The sequence below is a fragment of the Podarcis filfolensis genome, assembly GCF_964270895.1.
Source record: "Podarcis filfolensis genome assembly, chromosome: 10".
Lineage (NCBI taxonomy): Eukaryota > Metazoa > Chordata > Lepidosauria > Squamata > Lacertidae > Podarcis > Podarcis filfolensis.
The window spans coordinates 60181392-60203852 of NC_139612.1; the positions used below are offsets into that span (position 1 = coordinate 60181392).

Consider the following 22461-nt stretch of genomic DNA (forward strand, 5'->3'; position numbering starts at 1 on the left):
GGTAGCTAGAAGTCATCAATAGCTATATGTCACCTCTAGGTTCAAAGAGGGCATTGCTGAAGAACAAGCTTGAGAGAGGATTAATGCCCTCATGCTTTGTTTGTGGACTTCCCAGAGACGGCAGCCAGATCACTGGCTGGGGTTTTGAAACAGCTGCACTGGTTTCCAGTTTATTTCCGGGCCAAATTCAAGGGTTTAAAGCCCTGAACAACATAGGACCCAAGTACCTGAAATTTCACCTCCTTCTCTGCAAACTCTCTTGAGTGTTACGATTAAGGGAAAGAGGAAGGCATTTGGTACAGAACCTGCATGCCTCTAGAGGGCGCCACGAATTTGAAGTACACAGGTGTGTGTAACACCCTGTTCGAGATGCTTAAAATACAAGAAGGGATTTTTTAAAAGCCTCTAAAGGAGGTAGAGCGAAGCTGCAACCTAACCCTAATGCAGTCATTAGCATAGACAATTCGTTCCTCGTATCCCTATCAAGTCAGTGACTAAATATGAAAGCTTATTTGCCTACAAAAGGGAGCACACTTTACCTCCCGGATTAGCATAAAAATGGAGATTTCTTTTTACAGGTTCACTGCATAGCTAAGTACATACGGGCGCAATGAGGCAAATGACTGTCTGCAATTACGTTAAGTGCATCAACTTGGAGTTTAACATAAATAGCGCATTTAAGTATAAGCAAGTGATCACGATGGGGAAGAGACAAGGCTAGATCGGGGAAAGGGGGCTGGACGAAAGGTGCCAGTTCTCACGTGAAGCTGGGAGCTTTATTCCACTCCAGTCAGACTTCATCACTTGGGAGTAGGCCTGGGTTTGGGGCCAACACTTTCTTCACCACAATTTGTCGGGGTGGCGGGTGGGGGCACGTAAAACCTACCCAAAGAATGGACAGGAAAAGATGTTTGGGTGTGGAGCATGTTTGGTAGTCATCACTACTTCTTGTGGGAGTGAATTCTCTAGTTTTGACCTCAGTTTTTTGCCTACCTGCTGCCTCTAACAAATAGGTGTTGCAGGTTTTTGTGGGGTTTCAAAAAACCAGCAACGCCAATTTGCCAAAAGTGACGTGAATGTATATACTGCATGCAGCTAATCCTCTTTCAAGCTGGTATCAATTCTCTGATTCCTCTTCAACCACACCACATCTGTTCTCAGCCTGAGACAGACAGAAAATTCCCAAGGTTGACATATATGAGTGATTGGCTCATGCATTCAGATCACTTGTGGGGGTGGGGTGGCGCAGACCGCATAGGGACAGTTTTTCCCCAAATATATAATGTTCGAACGCAATTAACTTAGCCCAAAGTGTTATTTGCTTAGAGAATCAAATTAAGAGATTGTTCGTTTGTTTAATTTATATGCTACCCTTCATCAGAGGATCAAAGGGTGGTTTAAAGTATAAAAACTCAAAAATACATGACATAACAGCAAACAAAATACTCCCCACCCCCAACACACACAGTTTAAAAGACCCTAGACTGTTTAATTAGCCAAAGGCCTGAGAGAAAATGGATGTTTTTGCCTGCCACCTAAAGATATGTAATGAAGGAGAGCATTCTGCAAATGAGGAGCCACCAGAGAAAAGGCCCGTTCTCGTGTTGCCACCCTCCAGACTTCTTGTGGACAGGGCACATGAAGAAGGGTCTCAGAAGACGATCGCAGGGTCTACAAATAAACTATATCCCAGCAACCCGAAAAACTACATTTGTAGAGATAGCAGTTTACCTAGTACAGCCTAAGCGGGCCACTGAACTCACAATACACTGAAAAGGCTTCTGCGCCAACATAGGGAGATGAGAGGCCTAGTTGTAGCCTAGTAGGGACTGCTAGGAATTAAATGTGTACTGTTCAGTGCAGATAGTTAAAGAGCTATCCTTTGTGGCAGTTAATTAACTGTTTGGAATAGGAACTATGGTCCTTGAGGAAGCGGGCGAGTGGATGGAACAAATGATTTGACATCTTCCAAAATGTACATAGTACCTGCTGCATGGTATATAACCTGCTGCTGGGAACTTACTGGAAACAAATGCAGATGAAGTGAAACTAGCGTTGGGTGCTCTGTAAAATAAGCTCCAGATACTCTCAGGGTAAAAAATTAAGTGGTTCAGCTTAAGATGAAAGGTCAACATTGTGCCACCATTCATTACAAGGAATTAGGAGGAGAAGGCAATTTTTGAACCCAAGCTTAATAAAGAGTTATTAATAAGTATTAACAGTATTAAAGAATATTAACAGCTGCATAACCTTGAGTACAGTTCTGCAACTGTCCAAGAGAAATATTCTGGTCTACAATTCTCCCAGACATGCTAAGTTTCCATTGGTCTGGATTCCCCCTCACTGAGGGGGAAATACACAAACACATACATCCTTCAGCCATCAGAACTGGTACAGTCCAGAAACGGAGGCCTATTTTTATCATGTGGGTAAGCTGCTTGTCCAGAGGAAAACAGAAATAGGATTTCTGCAGATCTTTCATTTTAAATAAAGCTATTTATGATCCCAGCCTACCACCACTGTTTGTAGAAAGGTTGCACAGTCAAAGACGCATTCCTAAAAAAAAAACCCTCTCAGCATAGCACTTAGGAAAAACATCTTCCTTATGAGGGCACAAGGCCCGAGAATGAGCCTACGAAGCCATTTCTCCACTCTGAGCACCATTTGTATGCTTGTTGTGGTGCAGCCAGGTGGAAAAGTATCCGTAGTGACAGTGGTGCACCAGACTGCGCGAGGGGAAAGGACCTAGCAGGAGTTGGAAGTGTGGCACATGTACGAGGTGTGTAGAAAGAGCAAAGTCCTACCTCAGGTAGTCTCTGCGGCATAGGATAAGGTTGGCTTTGGTGTACAAGGTAGAGCCTACCTCCCCCAAACGGCAGTCGCAGCAGGCACACTTCAGGCAGTCCTCATGCCAGTATTTGTCCAGGGCCTTTAGGAGATACCTGTCTTTGATCTTACGGTTGCAGCCAGCACAACCTTTCGGTTTGGTGTCTGGCTGGACAGAGAGCATTTGTATACCTGAAACGAGAAGAGAGGGAGAGAGGGGAAAGAGGAAGTCAGGTGACACAGCCAAGGGATGCGCAGAACAGGATCCTTTGCCCCCAAACGGAAACTTATCAGAGCTTTCCTCTTTCTTTGAAATTCTCCAGACCAGGTTTTCCCAGACTTGGGTCCTGATCTGTTTTTTTTTGTTTTTTTTTTGACTACAACTCCCATCATTTGATGGAGACCCAAGTTTGGGAAGCCCCGCTCCAGATCATGTTTATTTATATTTACACGTTTAACAAAATTTGTGTAGTGTTTACTCAATTTTAAAAACTTGTACGCTGTTCACAAAGGGTGGTCTAAAATACTCATTTAAATATATATACATAAATTAGTATCAAAAGCATTGTTAAAGATAACATTTTCAAATGTAAATAGAATCATCCATCTTAAAACTTTTGTGCATCATAATATTACATGCCTGTGTAGGATTGTGGAAACAACAAAGGTTTTAGCAGCCACCAAAACCAATATAGAAAAAGCAACTGCTTAATATCAGTGCGTGGGGAGTTCCAAAGAGTAGTCAAATATTAATTCTCCGCAAGTGTAGAATGAACATTATTTGGATCTCCCAATGTTGTTTTGAATGAAGCGCAGTGGCAGGTCTTGTCTATAGCCGGAGTGTAAGAAGATTCCTGCTGGATCAGAATGGAGGTCTTTCTAGCCCAGCATCTTAGTCCTTCAGAGAGTGGCTTTCCATGTGCCTACAAAAAAAACAACCCCACACAGTGCAAGAAGGCACCAGGCCTTCCCCAATGTCACCCCCTAGCAACTGTTATCCAATGGCATAGTGCTTCAGAACTGAAAAGTTTCATAGACCCAGGGCCGGATTTAGGTTTGATGAGGCCCTAAGCTACTGAAGGTAATGGGACCCTTTATATGTCCAGCTATCCTTTGCCAACAACAAATTCTCGCTGTTTTTTGTGTTGAATATATACTATATGGTAATTTAAGGCCCTAACAGGTATCTAAAGCCATTTGCACATAACAAATAGGAGCCTACACACACTGTTGCTGTATGCTGGTTTTATTTTATTTGTTTTTTATCTTGTATTTTGGAAATGCACATCCAGTTTTTTCCCTTAAAATTTTGTTGGGGCCCCCAAGAGAGTGGGGCTCTAAGCTATAGCTTGTTTAGCTTATACATAAATCCGGCACTGCATAGACCCATCACAACCAAGGACCATTGATAGATATGTCCATCATGGCTAAGCCCCTTTTAAAGTCACCACATCTTTTGGGAATAAATCCTGCAAGTTACTTGTGTGTGAAGAAAAGCTTCTTTTGCTCCTCTCTTGAAACTACTAGCCAGTTGTATAAATGCCTGACCCAGAGTTCTAGCATTATGATAATGGGAGAGAAAAAAATGGCTCTCTATCCACTTTCCCACAACCTTCATGAAAGGTAGCGCTGGGCAATATCTGGTTTTCAACATCATGATATATCACCAGCTAAACATCACAATATACTGATATGTCACAATGTCTGGAATAAGAATGGAGCTATGTAGAGGCACTGGCTGGCTTCATTGTTTTTCCTGCATTGTGATTTTTGCATGGCACACATACATACATACACACACACACACATCATGATTTATGATATATTGCCAATTCAAAAATTATGAAACTGATTTCATGAGATGGACTTAAAACTGGTTTTGGATGATATATCGCCCAGCCCTACTGCCTAGTCAACTTTTCTTGCTTAACTGAAAAACAGCTCAGAGACTTTAACCATTCCACAGCTCAAGGGAAGAACATTGACTTTGCACACCAAAAGTCCCAGATTTGATCCTCACCATCTCCAGGAAGGACTGGAAAAGGCTTCCAAGCCTGAAACCCTGGAGAGAGCCTCTGCCAGTCCGTGTAAAAGGTAAAGGGTAAAGGGACCCCTGGACCCCGGTCCAGTCGTGGCCGACTCTGGGGTTGCAGCACTCATCTCGCTTTATTGGCCGAGGGAGCCAGTGTACAACTTCCAAGTCATGTGGCCAGCATGACTAAGCCACTTCTGTAGAACCAGAGCAGCGCACGGAAATGCCATTTACCTTCCCACCGGAGCGGTACCTATTTATCTACTTGCACTTTGACGTGCTTTCGAACTACTAGGTTGGCAGGAGCAGGGACCGAGCAACGGGAGCTCACCCTGTCGCGGGGATTCAAACCGCCGACCTTCTGATCGGCAAGCCCTAGGCTCTGTGGTTTAACCCACAGCGCCACCCGCGTTTGTGTAGACAATACCAAACTATGTGGAGAAATAGACCGATTTGGTATATACTAGTTTCCTAGGTTCTCCAATTTACTTTGCCCACAGCACCATTTCCTCACCGGCTGCGGACTCCCCCAAACACAAGAGCAAATGCTGGTGAGAGGCAGGTAACACACACCACATACCAGCTCCACTAAACAGCTGCATTAATGTACACTTGGTTTCCAGTTAGGCCTGCAACCTGCTGGTGTGCCCCCCCCATGACAACAACAACAACCAGTCTTACTGCTCCCCTCAAGATTTCTCAGCTGCTTCTCCCAGCTGGCTAAAAAAATTCATTTCAAGCAAATTTTGATGGCAGTGCTCAAAGAACTCATGCTTCCTCAGTCCTATTCCGCTTCTCCAGCATATAGGCATTGTGTCAAGACGTGTCAATGCCACAAAGTCAGAAAGCAAATGCATTTAGAGCTGTCCTGTCATCAGCACACATGGGGCAGGGACCGCCACCTCGCTTGCCCTGTATCTTTGAATATTAGCACACAGATGCAAACCATCTTTCCTTTTAAATTCAGAGACTGAAATATGTCAGGTGGAGGTTTCTCTGCAAGTCACAAAGGGGAGAATTCACTTTCTTCAACAATACTCCTTGATGTTTTAATTCTTTATATAACAATTAGCTGGATCTGAATCTTACACACTGTGTAACCTATTAATATTGTGGCAGTGCTCGTGCTGCTTTTACAATTTAAACGAGGTGGCGGTCCCTGCCCCAAGGAGATTACATGTCAAGTTTTAACAGGGTAAAGACAAAAGGGAGAAAAACATTGTGAGCAAATATTGGGAATGATGATGCAACTCTCAGAAGTTAAAAAAGAAATTTGGTTTGTAATCACTGCTTCTATCAGAAACTTTAACTTGTGCTCCAGGGAGAACTAACTGAAATTAAAATTCCACTGAAATCTGTGGGACTTTCTCCAATGAAAACACATGAAACACATAAAACCGTGACTCTGTATCTTATTTATATGAAAGAAACCTGGCTTTGTTTAATTGTAAATGGAAAGCTTGTCTATACTGCAGCAGCCTACGCGCCCCATTTAGTTACAGGCAAATGAGAGATAGGATAGGATACACTGATTTCAAATGTTATCCACATCCACTCTTCCCATTCCTCAGTGGGTGGGTGGGGGGAGGCTTGGAAAAATAGATGAGCTTTGCAAAAGGTCAGATTGGCATCTGTCAGTGCAAGGCAGGGGAAAAACTCTAGCCAAGAGCTCTCTACAAAATAAATGCTTACCCGCCCACTGTTATATCTGGGGGCAGCCGAGATTTATCGTTTTCAACAGTTGCAGTAAGCGAGTCAGCTGCATTTAGAACCTGATGTCTAAAATATTAAGTGCTATGAACAGAAAGGTAGCTGCCTAATAGCGGTGTGTCATTTTGGTAAATAATATCAAGTTTCAAAGTTGCTCTGTTCTGCAGAACCCATAACTTTTCACTGGCCTCCAAAGGACCTCTCCACACACTGCAGTTTTAGGTGTACGTATAATTCCCTCCCAACACGTGAATGCAATAAACAGGCACCCACAGATAAAATGTGCTTTCAAGACCAGGATTAGCTGGGATTTGTCAAGTGTGCATTCCGTGGAAAATTAACCCAGATCTGTTTAGCTTATCATTTATTTTAATTATTATTTTTTGAATGTTTCAGGTAATTGTTTTAACTGGGGTGTGTGGCTTACTGACCATTTTCTAAATACCTTTGAGGTTTTATTACAATCCAGTGGTATATAGATCTTCTGAAATTAATAAATATTGCAACCTACGAGCATCACAATTACTGGAGGAAAATACTGGAGAGCTTATTTTTCCTTGCAGCAAACACATGGCTGTAGATGAACTAAACACCCACATAGACTGTAAGGTGGCAGTGTAGGCTCAGAATAGGCAATATGGAATCATTTATTATTTTAATTATTTTATTATTTATACCCCGTCCATCTGGCTGGGTTGCACCCGGGTGTCTTCGTCCATACAATCCACCCCACTGCAACAGAGGCAGGAGGGACTAAAGGCTATGGGATGCAGGAATAATTGGATTCAGATCACATTTAGAGGCAAGCCTACCTATTCTGAATTCTCTGAAACAACAGGAGACCCAAAGCACTAGCTTCCGTTCGAATTCACACTTCTCCGAATTTTGCAATGCAGTTCTCCAGCCAAATACAAAAATTCACATAGTGGGGCAAAGTGCCCATAAAAACACACATTTTCACTTAATATATGCATTTAATGGACACTTTACCCCATTATCTGCTTTTTTCAGGTGAGAGTGGTTTGCAAAATAAATAAATAAATAAATGTATATTTAGCAATATTCCATCCAAACATGTGTATATTAAGGAAAACTCACATTAAAATTGTGGTGTTTTGTTTTTTTAAATAAAATAAATCGGAAATGATGTGAACTAAAGACTGGAAACATGTGAAACTGAGGAATTGAAATTGACAGATTTGCCCATTGCAAATTTGATCGTTTGTCCCAATGAAGGCGTGTCATCGCTTGGCAGCCCAGCTAGATCAGGTGATCTGAGGAACCTATAGGGGACCCACTGCTGTTCCACAGTTCAAAACACATTTATATCCTGCTCCCTCTGTCCCTAATAGAAACTGCAAGGCACCCAATAACTGGGGCTAACACAGAAATTCAACGAAAGGAAGGAAGGCAATAGCAGCAATGGGGAATTATTAGCTGGTGCAATTTCCCTATGCCCATTTTGGGATGATTCTGTCCTCCCACTTCAGCCCCATATGATGATGATTTCTTACTGGCCCTCTGCCATAAAGGTCCTAGGGATAATTTGGAGCAGGGCTTTGAGTCTGGCTGCCCCTGGCCTATGGAACAGCATCATTGTTGAGATACATCACAGCCCTCCATGTGTTCTTTCTGGAAACAACTGAATGCTTTTTTAAAAAAGAAGCTTTTTCAGCTAAATGCAAAAGGCTATGCCTTAGGTTTAAAAACAGTACAGAATGAACACCTGTTTCCAGTTGTTGCTTTTGTAGTGTTTTTAAAAACTATTTTTTAGAGTACAGTCATACCTTGGCTCCCAAACGCCTTGAGAGTCGAACGTTTCAGCTCCTGAACGATCAAAACCTGGAAGTGAGTTTCCGGTTTTCGAACGTTCTTTCGGAAGCCAAATGTCCAACGGGGCTTCCGTAGCTTCCGATTGGCTGCAGGAGCTTTCTGCAGCCAACCAGAAGCCGTGCTTTGGGAGCCGAACATTTTGGAAGTTGAACGGACTTCCGGAATGGATTCTGTTCAACCGAGGTATGACCGTATGATGGTTAATTTCCTTGAGACATACGTAAAGGAGAATTTGTAAATAATAATAATAATAATAATAATAATAATAATAATAATACAGGATTAAATCAGTTTAAAGAATTAAAACAGCCGTCATTGTGTAGGAGGGCTCCCTAACCTTCGGGACAATGCTGAAGGAGGAGTGCAGAATGGAAAGATCAACCACATGAACTGCCTTCAGCTCACACAATCGCTGGATACAACAAGCAATATGCACATCACCTTTATAGAGCAAGAAAGTCAGACACCATAACAGATGAACTGGTGAATTTTAAAGTCACAGATTTGAAAGCAAGTGGAGGAAAAATTGCAACTATTAATAAATGTATAATAATAATGAAATAATAATAAGGAAGTTGAATTAAACTGATGCACAGAACTGCTCTAAGGGTAAGGCGCATTCAGTGCGCAAGTTGCTCCAAAAGCCCTGTTCAGTTGTTATTCCCTTCTTCCAAAAGGGACTCAGCATTTCCTAATATCCTGATTAAAGGAGGTAACTAAAGAGTAGTCTTTCAATACAGGCTCGTGAAGGACAAAGGGATTCTCCCTGCCCATTTCACATACAGAACAATGTGCTGCCCATCTTTCCTAGCGGAGTTGCCCACATCCAACAATATTGGTTCCACCGCACAGCAGTGGTGTAGCGTGGGGGGTGCAGGGGGGGCCGGCCGCACCGGGCGCAACATCTGGGGGTTAGGGTTAGGGGGCGCAAATCCACGGGTTAGGGGGCGCAAATCCATGGGTTAGGGGGCGCAAATTACTTGCCTTGCCCCGGGTGCTGACAACCCACGCTACGCCACTGCCGCACAGGCAGAAAATTCTCCAATATTCCAAAGAACAGATTTGGCTGAACGGTTCAGTAGAAAATGGGCAATAACGTAGCAAGGCTTTTCTTTCTACTATGGTACAAACTAAAAGCTGCCACCTGATTTAGCAGCCCCATTTTGCAGAAGAGTCCCTAAGAGCAGAGCTACATGTTTTGAAGAAAGTAGGATGGGCATAGCTGTCAACTTTCCCCTTTTCTTGCGAGGAATCCTATTTGGAATAAGGGAATTTCCCTTTAAAAAAGGGAAACGTTGACAGCTATGAGGGTGGGTGGGTGTGACAACCCTCCTTTAGCTACGTAAACACCAAATTGGTGGTAGCATGCATTTCTAAAGGGGAAGAAGAAAAAATCTGTGGGGTGTGGGTGTGTACTTTTTCTCTTCAAGTGCAGCCTCCCAACCCATTCAAAAACTGCTTTGTCCCTTGGCCAGACTGAGGTTGGAAGCAGCTGCAGGGTAAAACCAGCATGATAAGTAATTGCAAGGCTGAATCCACAGGCATGGAGTATGGCACTGATGCGCCCCTGATCCTCTTCATTCCATCCACATTGACTGGTAGACCAGCGATTGGGAAACATGAATTTGCTAACAGAACTCTTACTGCTTCTGAGAGTGCTGGGAAGTCATCGCTATTCTGATAACCAGAACCATTTTAGGCCACATTCACCTTTAAAGCACCACAATACCAGCTTGCACAGTCAGGGTATCTCCCGAAGAATTATGGGAGTTGCAGTTTGTTACTGATACTGACAGTTGTTAGGAGACCCCTCCTACTCCTTTCACAGAGCTACAATTTTCAAGAATTCCCTATGAAGAGGGGACTGACTGTTAATACAGTCTGGGAACTATAGACCTATTCCCCCATTAAAAAAACAAAACAGGGAAGAACTGTACGGCAGTGTATACCCCAAATTCTGCCATATTAACTCTTGCCATTTTCCAGGTTAAGTGGGCTGCAAATGGATTTTTTTCTGGAATGAAACAACACAGAAATGAGCACTAAGCATGTACTACAGTCCATTAGTTTCCTGGAAGTGGCTTTCACATCATGTGAAAGCTCAAAACTAATGCAGAAATTAATAGTTGGGAAATAGGTCAGGGAAATGGAATAAACTGCCATGTGAAGGCAGATTTGAGGAGCCGTTGGCCGGATCCAGCAGGCTCTTCTTACCATCAGGGCTTCAGTCCACACCCTGTCTATGATGCCAAACTATTCAAATCTATCAGAGGGGTGGCACACGCACTGCAAAGCGCACTAGAGCGGTGGCACACTCTCCTATTTTGGATTTGTTCCATGGCATTCTTGCCAAAGAGCTTGGGAAATGGTGGCAGGCCACTTACTCAATGCACACAGGCATTCTTGCCAGAAAGAGTTCTTCACTCATTTGCACAGAAGTCATTTCTCCATTGTGCTATCGCCATGCAGTGTGTGTACATAGGTATAGACTCATAGGAGCCCCACATGACAATAAGGCTGATCTTGAGTCTCTTGCCCACCAGAACATAACCCTGTGAGAAGGAACGGGGTGCAATCTGGGGAGATAACAGCTCTACCCATGTTTTTTATGCTCTCCTCTCTCCCTCTCATGCCCGCAAACACAGCAAGTCATTCTTGGCAACTGCCAAGGTGCCAGAGCTCTGGAAGTGTTAACTGTTGACCCATTTACTTGTGATATTGCCTTACCCCCTAGGTGCCCACTCAACTGATCAATCTACAGAAATTGGCACTGTTGAAAGAGCCACGTAACACCCATTCCACATTTGTAAAGAGCCAATCTTTTAGTGTGGCAGTGAGCTCACACTTTCAAACTATTGACATTGGGCAGGTGCCTTCACTGTACTCTTTTCAGCGCCTGCTAAAAACATTTAGACACACCTGTCTAGAGATATTAGAATGTTGACATGTGTTCTGAGCTGTTTTTTGAGCTTGGTTATTTAATTTTTTAAAATGTTTGGAATTGTGGCTTTTAACTGGGTTTTTTGCTACTCAGTAATGTTATTGTTTGCTTCTTTTTGCAAACCGCTTTGAGATATTGTTACAACCAAGAGATTTAGACATGTTGCAAAATCCATCCATCCCTGTCCTCCCTTTTCCAACAATCCGTTGAGCAGCAGGTTGATTAGAGACTGTGTTCTAGGACACTGTAGGAAATTTAAAGGACAGCTCCAAGCTAGCTACCACTAGTGCTGCCATTAGGTAAGCCCAACAGGGCTGGCCCTACCATTGGGCAGAGTGAAGCAGCTGCCCCAGGCAGGGGATTTTGGATGCGATGGAAGGAAAGCACTGTTGGTTAAATTTTTATTATTACTGTTACTCCCAGGAAGAGACACTTGAGATGAGGTTGGGATGAGATGGGGCAACAGGATCTCCTGCCTCAGGTAGCAAAATGCCTTGGGCTGGTCCTGTTTATAGGGGTCCACCAGCATGTGTTATGCCCAGGAAGTTCTCTCCACCCGGGAAGGGGCCTCAGGCCTCAAAGGCAATGAACTTATTTCAAGCACTATAGGTAGAGTCTTCAACAAAGGAACATAGAAAACTGCCTTGTTCCAACTCAGGCAGCTGGTCCATCTAGCTCAGTATTGTCAACACGGTCTGGCAGCAGCTCTCCAGAGTTTCAGGGAGAGGCCTTTTCCAGCCCTATCTGGAGCCACAAGGGACCCTTTGCATTTTCCCTACAACTGAAGCTAGGACATTTCCCCTAACATACACTCCTCATTCATATGAAGAGCAACTGCAAAAGAATTCAGGTTCTTAAGTCAGGCTAGGCACACAACACAATTGAAGGCCCACTCTCTCACCCAAAGCATCCTGGAAATATTAGTCTACTCCTCACAAAACTGCAATTCTGAACACATTTCACGAACTACAGCTTCCATGATCCCCCCCCCCCCGCCAGCGGCAGGAGGAATGTTTTAAATATATGCCTTGCTGTATTTTACATGGCCTTCAACATGAGTTGACCAAAAACTAAGCCAGGCTGTCTACACACTATAACTTTGAAGCACATTGGAAGCACATCTGTTCCCTTTCAAGAATTGTGGGCCCTGCAACTGCAACTCTGAGTGGTGAAAGCCCAGAAGTCTTTGAGAGAATACATGTGCTCTGAATGTGCTTCAAAGGTATCATGTGTACAAAATCTAAGTCTGTGGGAAGGGACACGGCCTCAGGGCAGAACTTCTGCTTTGCACAGAGAAGGTCCCAGATTCAAACCCTAGCCTCTCCAGATAGGGCTAGGCAAGAGTCCCTCTTTGAAACCCTGGAGAGCTGCTGCCAGTCAGTGGAGACAGTGCTGAGCTGTGTGGGCCAACACTCTGACTCGTATATAGCAGGTTCCTATGTTCCTTCTGAATTCCTTTTGAATTATGGTGCTGGAGGAGACTCTTGAGAGTCCCATCGACTGCAAGAAGATCAAACCTCTCCATTCTTAAGGAAATCAGCCGTGAGTGCTCACTGGAAGGACAGATCCTGCAGCTGAGGTTCCAATACTTTGGCCACCTCATGAGAAGAGAAGACTCCCTGAAAAAGACCCCGATGTTGGGAAAGATGGAAGGCACAAGGAAAAGGGGACGACAGAGGATGAGATGGTTGGACAGTGTTCTCGAAGCTACCAGCATGAGTTTGCCCAAACTGCGGGAGGCAGTGGAAGACAGGAGTGCCTGGCGTGCTCTGGTCCATGGGGTCACGAAGAGTCGGACACGACTAAACGACTAAACAACAAATGTTCCTTCTACATCAGGCCCCCCGTTCTCACATTTCTGCAACACAGCCTCTAACCCCATCACCTTTCTGAAAGAAAGCGAAGCAAAGAATCCTGAAGGAAGAAAGAAAAGGGCCAACAACTAATAAAATTGTAATTTGAAAACCAATAAATAAAGCTGCAAATTGGACAGAGGTGGAACCGGGCGTTCTTTCACCTGGGTCAAAGACTCGGTTTGGCACACACACACACACACACACACACACAACCTCAGCACATTTGTTCTTAAAGGCACACATTGCATAAAAAGGAGGCAAGATTTTATTTGTTAATGTTTCTGTTACAGCAGGGCAGCTTCCAGAGGCTTCAGCTGAACTCAAGATTTGCACTTGAAGGTTTAGAAATGTCAAGAAACAGTTTCCCCAAAAGTTTTGAAGCTTAACGAGTTCCTCCATGTTTAATTGGCTTTAAAAATAACAACCCGACTTCAGTAGCCTAAAACACGGCCAATTCTGAGAAAGAAGAAAAAGAAAGGTTGCTCATGTTTGTTGTTTAAAAGAGGCTGGAGAAAAGAGAGTCTTTCCAAACAGTAGAATTGTGTGTCCAGCACAGAGAGTAAATAGCTGGCAGGCTGGAAGCCTTAATGGCGCCCCTCTGGAGTCTTCACCTGGGACAAAAGTCCTGGCTCTTGCCCCCAGCTATGGCACTGACTTGGGGAGTACTTTTCGAGGAGCAAACCTATGGAACAGAACCTTGGACTGAGAACAGTCAGCAGGGGTTGCCTGGCAATTTGGCAGACACCCTGCAGCTGAAGGAACTATTTTTTTTTCTTAAGGAGAAGTGGAGCCGGATGCAGAATAGTCAAGATCCACATTGCAGATGAGGTCATGCTACACAGCATTTGACGTGCTGCTTTCTATTGAATGCGGTGGCTGGAAAAGTGATAAAGAGGTTTACCTCTATTTGCTGCTTGCTTGCAAGAGGTGAGAAACACCTCATTAGCACCAACCTCTACATATTGTGCCTCTTTAGAAACCAGGGTTCCCATAGTCTTACCAAACGACAGCGGGCAATGGCAGAAGCAGCATTTTTTTTTACCTTAAGCATCGCCTCAGCCAGATGCAGGCAGCATCTATCATCAGAGAAGCAGGCATGGGAATCTGAAGATTGAACAAGCAATGCTTGGCTCAGAACCGCAGGTAGAAAACAGCCGTTTTGTGGAGAAATGCAACAAAGGCGTTAAGGATAAAGTAGGGTTCTGCCCAGGCAACCACAAAAGGATTCCCTTCAGTCAAAAAGCCACAGTGTCAGGAAATGGGGATACCAAATTTTTAAGTCCTGCTAAGGATGCAGGTGGCGCTGTGGATTAAACCACAGAGCCTAGGACTTGCCAATCAGAAGGTTGGTCGTTCGAATCCCCGTGACAGGGTGAGCTCCTGTTGCTCAGTCCCTGCTCCTGCCAACCTAGCAGTTCGAAAGCACGTCAAAGTGCAAGTAGATAAATAGGTACCGCTCCGGCAGGAAGGTAAACGGCATTTCCGTGTGCTGCTCTGGTTCGCCAGAAGCAGCTTAGTCATGCTAGCCACATGACCCGAAAGCTGTACGCCGGCTCCCTCGGCCAATAAAGTGAGATGAGTGCCGCAACCCCAGAGTCGGCCACAACTGGACCTAATGGTCAGAGGTCCCTTTACTTTTAAGCATCGCAAACATTCCTTAGTCGAGGGATAACCAAGATGGTGGACTCCAGAGTTTTTGGACTTCAACTCCCTGCAGCCCCAGCCAGGGTTTGTGGGAGTTGTAGTCCATTAGCTTCTGGAGGGTCCCTTGTTGGCTATGCTTTCCTTAATTCTATTATACAGCTATAGGAGACACTGCCGCCGATCCTGTTCCCCAGCAAGACACATCTAGTGCATATACATGACAGCAACTCATTCACAAAAACCCCAAACCTAAGGAGTGCCTAACACTTATGTAGCACATTCTAAGCATAGCTGTCGATATTTCCCTTTTCTTGCAAGGAATCCTATTCAGAATAAGGGAATTTCCCTTAAAAAAAGAAAGGAAAGCGTTGACAGCTATGATTCTAAGTGTTCAAATAACTTTCTACATCCTCGATGCTGCGAAATGTGTCAATATTATTCTTATAATGTGGTATCGAACCGAGAGATAGTGACTTGTCTTAAGGCCATGCAGCAACTCAGGTAAGTTTTATAACCCAAGGATTTTGACTCATGGGATTAGCCCCTAAAGCTATACTGGGATACGAATATAGTTGCATACGAATATAGCTCATCTTTTGAGGTTGTGCAGAAACTTTCCCTCCAATTTCTTTAAACAAACAAACAAAAAACTCTCCCCAAAATATGCTTCCATTTTTCTGTTTCACTGCGGGTCCTTTCAGAATTTCAGTGGGTGCAAGGTTGAGGCAGGGGGTGACGTGCGAGTTTTATTTCCATTAAACACTTCCCCAGTCCTCTGCCCATACTCTCCCCCAGCTGCCCATGCGTCCTTATCTGGAAAAGTCCCAGGAGAGGAGTAGTCTCATGGCATCTCCCTGGTTTCCAATCTGAAGCTCATGAAAATGGCTACTGAGTTCCCGAGAACGGTCATAGTTCCTGAACTGAAAATTGCATGCAGAAGGTCCCAGGTTCAAATCCCGCCATCTCCCGCTAAGGCTGGGAGAGGACCCCTACCTGAAACCCTGGAAGAGCCAGTCAGAGACCATACTGAGCAAGCTGGACTAATGGTCTGGCTCACTATAAGGCAGCTTCCTTTGAGATCAGCATGCTCACTGATCTTGAGCAAGGGAAGTTCTTCTTTCACTTAAAAACAAAACAAAAAACCTTCCCACGCTAATTTCTTTAAAACTAAAAACACTTTCCTTCAAAACAAAAAACAGCAGCAGCTGTCAGGTGCATGGCAAAGAGCCTCCCAGCATTCCAGCGCTTACTGCAAAGTCCAGCCAAGGAGGTCATTAGGCTTTCGGGAAGCCAGAGCATCCAAGAAGCCGGCAGAGTATTTGTAGAATGAAAGATTCACATCAACACTCCCATGTGAAATGAAAGTTACATACAACAACAACAAAATGCCTCCTCCATGAGGATCTCACAGTGGAACAGGTTCCCATGGGAGGTTGTGGACTCTCCTTCCTGGGAGGTTTTTAAGCAGAGGTTGGATGGCTATTTGTCATAGATGCTTTAGTTGAGATTCCTGCAGTTGCAAGGGGCTAGACTAGATGTCTCTGGGGGTCCCTTCCAACTCTGATTCTCACCAAATTTCCCCTCTCCCTTTTGATGTTTTTCAGATGCAGCCTCTTTTCATATTAATTGATCAAGAACAGGGGTGGGGGTGGGATACAACGCAGAATATTTTTTTTGGCACAGCACTACTTTAGACAGCCATTCTTGCCATATTAGATGAATGCAAAGGAAACCCACAAAGGAAAAAATCCAACGCAAAAAAAAGCAATACCCAACCCAACTTTCAGTTTAGGAAGTGGCATGTGCTAAATCAAAGCCAGGTTTCTCTGAAGACTATAGCAAACCACTGGCCATCTTTTTTATAAGTAGAGCTGTGGTTTTGACATTAATACAGTCACAGCTCAATAGCCTGCCAAGTTTTCAAATGAGAAATAGTCACCTTAGACTTGCTTGGCTTAAGGTGGAGGTTTTGCCGATTAAGACAATTCTGTTGCCCAACACAGCCTTTCCCCCACATTCACTACACTCTCAATTTTGGATTCGCAGTACAAGGAAGCCTGAAACTTCTGCCCATCCTATAGGGCTCAAGACTCGCTGCACCAGTTTGTGGTTGGGAATGAGGTGCATGAAACCATCACATAAACTAGGATGCTCTGCTGATGTTGCAGGCAATGCGCTGGGCATGCAGATTAAAGCTTTTTGTTAAGATTCCTACAGGTAAGTCTTTCAAGCCCATTGATCTCAATGGTCACTTTAAGCACAAACTCCTGCTGAAATCAGGAGGATGGGGTGGGGGTGGGGGTGGGGGTGGTTTACATATAATGCACGAGAATTCCAAATAGAAAATATTGACTTGTCTCCAATTGCTTGGGCATCAAAAATGAGCAAGCATTGAACTCAGCTCCATAGCTTAATCCTTCCGTCTTAAAACACTTGTCAACTTTGCAGCAAATGTTATTTAAGGCAACTGAACTATGGCTGTTTCCTTCACCCCAGTAGCATCATTAGGAATAAAGTTCACACCATGTTTACTGCATACAATATTTCCACATGAAGCATAACCCTACAGAAATTTACATCTGGTATTTTTAAAAGCAATGGGACATTTAGAAGGACACTTCGGAGTCAGCATGTACGGTAAGTGACCAAGGCTTGCTCTAGAGGCAAAACTATACAGTTTCTGCTAGATACCTCCTAAGTACCTAAACAATCCTATGCATGTTTATGTAAAAGTAAGTCATATTGATTTAGGTGGTACTTGCTCCAAAGTTTAAAAAATAATTCGGTTGTATCCACTGTGAACACAACTGAAGCTAAGATGCTACAACTTAAAAATGGAAGAGCAACAATGTAGCCATGCTGGACCATAGGAAGAAGAAGAAGAAGAAGAATCGAAGTCCACTTGAGGGAAATGGCAAAGCAATACATTTATCAGGCCAGCCAGTTGCCATAATGTTAACCAAGTAGTGTGCAAGCTTTCGAGTTCACCAGAACACTTCATCAGGCAAGACAGTAAACAAAACAAGTTGTTCGCCATCTAGCCAGAGGAACAGCAGTTTGCTTGCAACAGTTTGGCCTAATGAAGGTGTTTTCCCACTATGGATTTCTTACATTATGTTCAGACTACACGCGAACAACAGAAATATCAAAGTTTTGTGGTTAGGGGAAGTACCAATCAAAAGCAATAAAGCAACCGTTCAGAGCTCCCTCCACAACACACAATTATTCAGAGAGGTTTGGGATGAAGGGGCGGAGGCCTATTTTGAAGAAAGGCATTTTGATAAATAAACAAAGACTTTACTCCCAGCAGCTCAGGAGTCAGTCATTCAGGTCGACTGTGCTTGGAAATTTTCCTTCTGCCCCCGAGGCCCCTGCTACTTCTGAGTTGTTTGACAGTTTAAGGGAAAGCATAATTAAAAAAGAGAGATGCACAAATAATAGCCTGTGCAGCATGGTGATCAGGAAGAAGCAGGGCCCATTTCATTTTAAAAACTCTGGTGAGCTTTTAATTGCCTGGATCGCATTGTGAGCCAGCCTAACGCTCGATTGCTTCCATTGTGGTCTCTTGTTCTCTGCTATTCATACACACACACAGAGGGCGAGATTCTGTAGTTCATACAACAAAAGTAACTGCAACTCCTTAGCACCCGGGAACATCACCACCACCTTAAATCACTCCTACGTTGCACTTTAATTGTTCCCTCCCCACAAACTATTATATTATATTATATATATATATATATATATATATATATATATATATATATATATATTGCAACAGCACCATTGAAGCCAGAGGCTGAGGAAAGTGTTCTAACTTATTTGTGAGTGGCAGGGGGGAAAGACAGGCAGCAGCCCCACAGCTGGGAGAACCAATTCAGAAGAAAGAATCTGGCAACTGCCAAGACGACAAAAGGTTTCATTCTGCCTCTCTTTAGCGCTGCCCCCTCCTTCCCCCAACTTGTCATGATCGTCTAAATTTCTGAGAGCTAGTTGGGGGCCTAAGAGCTTCCCTGTAACCCTTCTTAAAGAGCTGGGAGATTGGACAAGGGCCAACACCTCTACACCCCTCCCCAAGATGTAGAGGAAGAGGATATTTTCTTCCTAAAGTCCCTTACCCATATACCCTTTTAAATACACAATATTTCCTCCTCCTATCCTCTCTTTCCCTCTCCCCCTCCAACCTCACCTCTCCCAATTCAATGTGGTGCTGCTGGAAGCCAATTTTTATTCTCTCAGCCCCCACCTCCTTTCTTCCAATGCAGCTGTAAGACTCAGAGAGATACTGACATTTTTCCACTCTTATCAGTTTAATTACAGTTACCATGGCAGCAAAGTGCTAGTGGTTGGCAAAGGCCAACAAGAGATTTGCAAGAGTGAGCTCAATTTTGATGCAGTTCACATGCAAAATAAAAAAAATAAAAAAGCCACGACAGAGGAAACACTCTCTTTAACAACAAAGAAGCCCCCCCCCTTGCAATGTTAGCTACAAGCCAGGCGCCTCTAATTTCTCTCCCCCACCCCTGCAAAGCCACAAGAAGGATGGCGTGTGGGCTGGCTTTTGTTATGTTGTTTTGTTTTACAGGGGAAGGGGGACTTGGGGGTGGGAAGGAGAAAGTGTTTCGCAGCTTTCTGCGGTTGCTTCACCTAAAGTAAAATAAATAAAGGACTGGCTTAAAAATAAAATCTAAAAGCCTTCGCCTACCCAACCAAGCGGCAGCGCGCATTTCATAACACAAGCTGAAGTCGGGGGGGGGGGAGGCATTACCCCCCTCCATCCCCCAAAATCTCCTCCTCCTCCTCTCCAAAACATCCAGACTGAAATGCACGTCTGCTCAACGTTCGTCAAGGTAAGGGAGGAGAGATAATATCTATTTAAGAAAAGAGCAACGAAACAATCGATGGCAACCTTACCGAAACTTTTCTCCTTTTTCTGCATGAGTTGATTTAAGGACTCTCGGGTAGCTCCTTCGCATTGAGCAAAGCAAGAAGCGGCAAGTGTGTTTGTGTGTGTGTGTGTCCGTGTCCCTCCCTGTAGTTTGGGTCAAGTGGAAGAGGTTTGCGTTGAAAGCGAAGAGAGAACAGGGCTATTGTGCAGAGCACTTTGGAAAGGGGGTGGAGGGATGGCGGGTGGGGGAAGAGACTGCTGGAAAAAGCGACACCTCTACCAACACACACGGCAGGCACTTGCAAGCGGGCGAGATTATGCACACGCACACACATCTATCTTTGCAATGGTGGTGGCGATCTACAAAGAGCCACATGCGTCCCTAACTCTATCCGCCCCCGCGGTCTTCTTTTTAAGCTCGGCGGTAACAAATGGATTTGATTAAACCGTCACATGCAGCGTTTGCACAAGCCTGTCTCGGGCTCTAAGGCAGAGAAGGGGTGGCCGGGCGCGGGGGGGGGGGGGAGAGACCGAGAGGAGAAATGCACCATCACAAGAAAAAGAGGGCTAGATATCACAATTGCCCATCGGATTGGTCCCGTCTCTCCCCCCCCCCCCAACCTCTTTCCTCATTTTCGGCCAAGGCTGCACCGAGTAGAGAAAACCCATGCGCAAAAGGTGGCCTTTCTCCCACTAAAAATTGCAGGGCGCTTAGGGTTAAAAGACAGGACCCCCCCTCCCTCCCTTCAAGCTTCATTAGAAATAAAACCGAGGGGAGCAAGGAAGAAAAGAAAAGGGATCCGATTCTTAGGAGGAGGAGGAAGGGGAGAGATGAAGTCGGTTCTCACCATCGCGTTTCACGCTCGCGCTGTTTGGCAACCAGGAGCGCGCCAGCCGGATTTGGCGACGCGGTTCAAGGGAAAGGGCGAGCGGGCGTTTGCTCCCGTTTCATTGTTTAACTTCGCCTGCGCTTCTTGCTCGCCAGCCCTCCAATCGCGCCGCTCTTTCGCCTCCTGCAGCCCCCGATCTCGCATCTCTCTCTCGTCATCATAAAAATAAGGAAAACCTCCCCTGATTTAAACACACAGGCACACACACGCACACGCCGCGGGAAAAAGAGCGAGGAGCCCCAAGTTGCGGAGCAGAGAGGAGACGGGAAAGAGTCGAGGAGGAGGAGCAGGATCCCGACTTTATGAGGGAGGGGGGAAAGAACAGGACCCCCCCAAAAAAAAATCTGCCCCCGGGGCCAAGCTGGCGTGGACACCGCTGCCTCAACTTACCTTCTCAATTAAAAGCAAGGCAAGGTGAGTTCAAGAAACCCCGGCGCTGCTCTGGATGGAGCTGGTTCTTTCCTTTGGGGAAGGTCAGAAAGGAGCATTGTTTGCAGACAGGAAAGAAAAGTAATAAGGGAAAGGAGGACGGGAGGGTTGGATAGCAAGGACGCGATTGCCTGTCTCTGGGTTTTATTAGTATTGGTATTATTAATAATAATCATGAAGTCCTCACGGAGCCGCCAAGTTAATTGGGTTGGCCTCGGCAGAGCTACAGGTGTCCTCCTACCTAGAAAGAGAGATTTGGAAAGGCATCGGTGGATCTCCGAAGTCCAGGGCTGATTTCCTCCACCCCCACCCCCTAACCAACCCCCCACCCCCGTTTAAAAGGCAACTTACCTAAAGCAGCGTGCTTGGAGCCGAGCTGTAGGAAGTCAGAGGCTGTATCAACTGCAGGACGCAATCCCTTAACCAGCCAGACATAATACAGCAAAGGGGAAAAGGTCACTCTTGTTATTAGGGAGACAGCCAAGCGCCGCTTGCGCGCTTGGAAAAGCGAGAGAGAGAGAGAGAGAGAGAGCGTGTGAACGTGCGAGCTCGAAGCTGCGGCTCGTGGCCGGTTTCAGGCTATTTACCGCGACTCTCTCATATGTGCCCCCTCCTATCTTTCTCGTCCCCCCTCCTCCCCCTTTCCCTCCTCCCTCCCTCCCTCTCTCTCTCCAACGCGCCCCCCCTCCCCTCGATCTGCGGCTCTGCAACAACCTCCCTCTCGCAAAGTGCAAAGCAGCCGGGAGACAGATTGGGCTTTGTCGCTAATTTCCCAGGGTGAAAATTTACAAGCCTGCGAGTTCAAGTCAGCGGGAGGGTGGAATGGAAAAGAAAAGCATATGCATATGCTAGACATGAGCAGCGGGGACAGCGGCAGCCGGCGAGCGACCCACCGGCTCACGCGCAAAGTGACCTCTGGCGCAGAGAGAGCAACTCCGCGCTGCCCAAGCGAAGCGCAGCTTTAACCTGTGAAGAAGCCTCTGGTTTGAATTTGCTTCCCAGTAAGCATTCATAGGATCCGGCTGCAGGGCTCTAACGCCCCCTGACCCCCCCTCCCCATCGGGCTGGCTGGTTTTCTTCTGTCCTAAGTGGGTGAGCAAAATGTCTCGGCTCACCCAGTTTTAAACACCATTTCCGCAACGTCTGCAGACCTCAGCACCCATGCATGGTCACACACACTGCTTTCTTACTCTCGAGAAAAAATGAGAATGTGGCCGGAGAGGAGTAGTGGTGGGAAGGGGGGGGGGGGAAGGATTACAGTGGCGCTTTCAGGACCGTTATGTGAGAAGAAAGTCTTCCTTTTCGTGCGCAACAAAACTTTTCCGCGCTAACTGTGGAACTGCCAATAGCGCGCTTTTACAGAAGTGCGGACAAAAGACCGCACTTTGACCTCCAGTTTCCTCTGCATTTTG

At 45.2% G+C, this 22461-nt stretch overlaps 1 protein-coding gene across 5 annotated transcripts in view; it reads right to left on the minus strand.

Annotated features, from left to right (window-relative positions):
• Nucleotides 1-22461, minus strand: part of LMO3 (LIM domain only 3) — a 94281-nt gene that overhangs the window by 68236 nt on the left and 3584 nt on the right. The window contains exons 1-2 of one of the 5 annotated variants that reach the window (XM_083573237.1): nt 21401-21500; nt 2805-3018 (exon numbers count right to left, since the gene is read on the minus strand). In XM_083573237.1, coding sequence (XP_083429363.1) covers nt 2805-3010 — 206 coding nt within the window. In that variant the 5' untranslated portion in view covers nt 3011-3018; nt 21401-21500. Of the gene's footprint in view, nt 1-2804; nt 3019-19756; nt 19953-20578; nt 20716-21010; nt 21089-21400; nt 21501-22461 lie in introns of those variants that run through there. The other 4 variants (XM_083573240.1, XM_083573238.1, XM_083573236.1 and 1 more) reach the window with 4 other exon arrangements.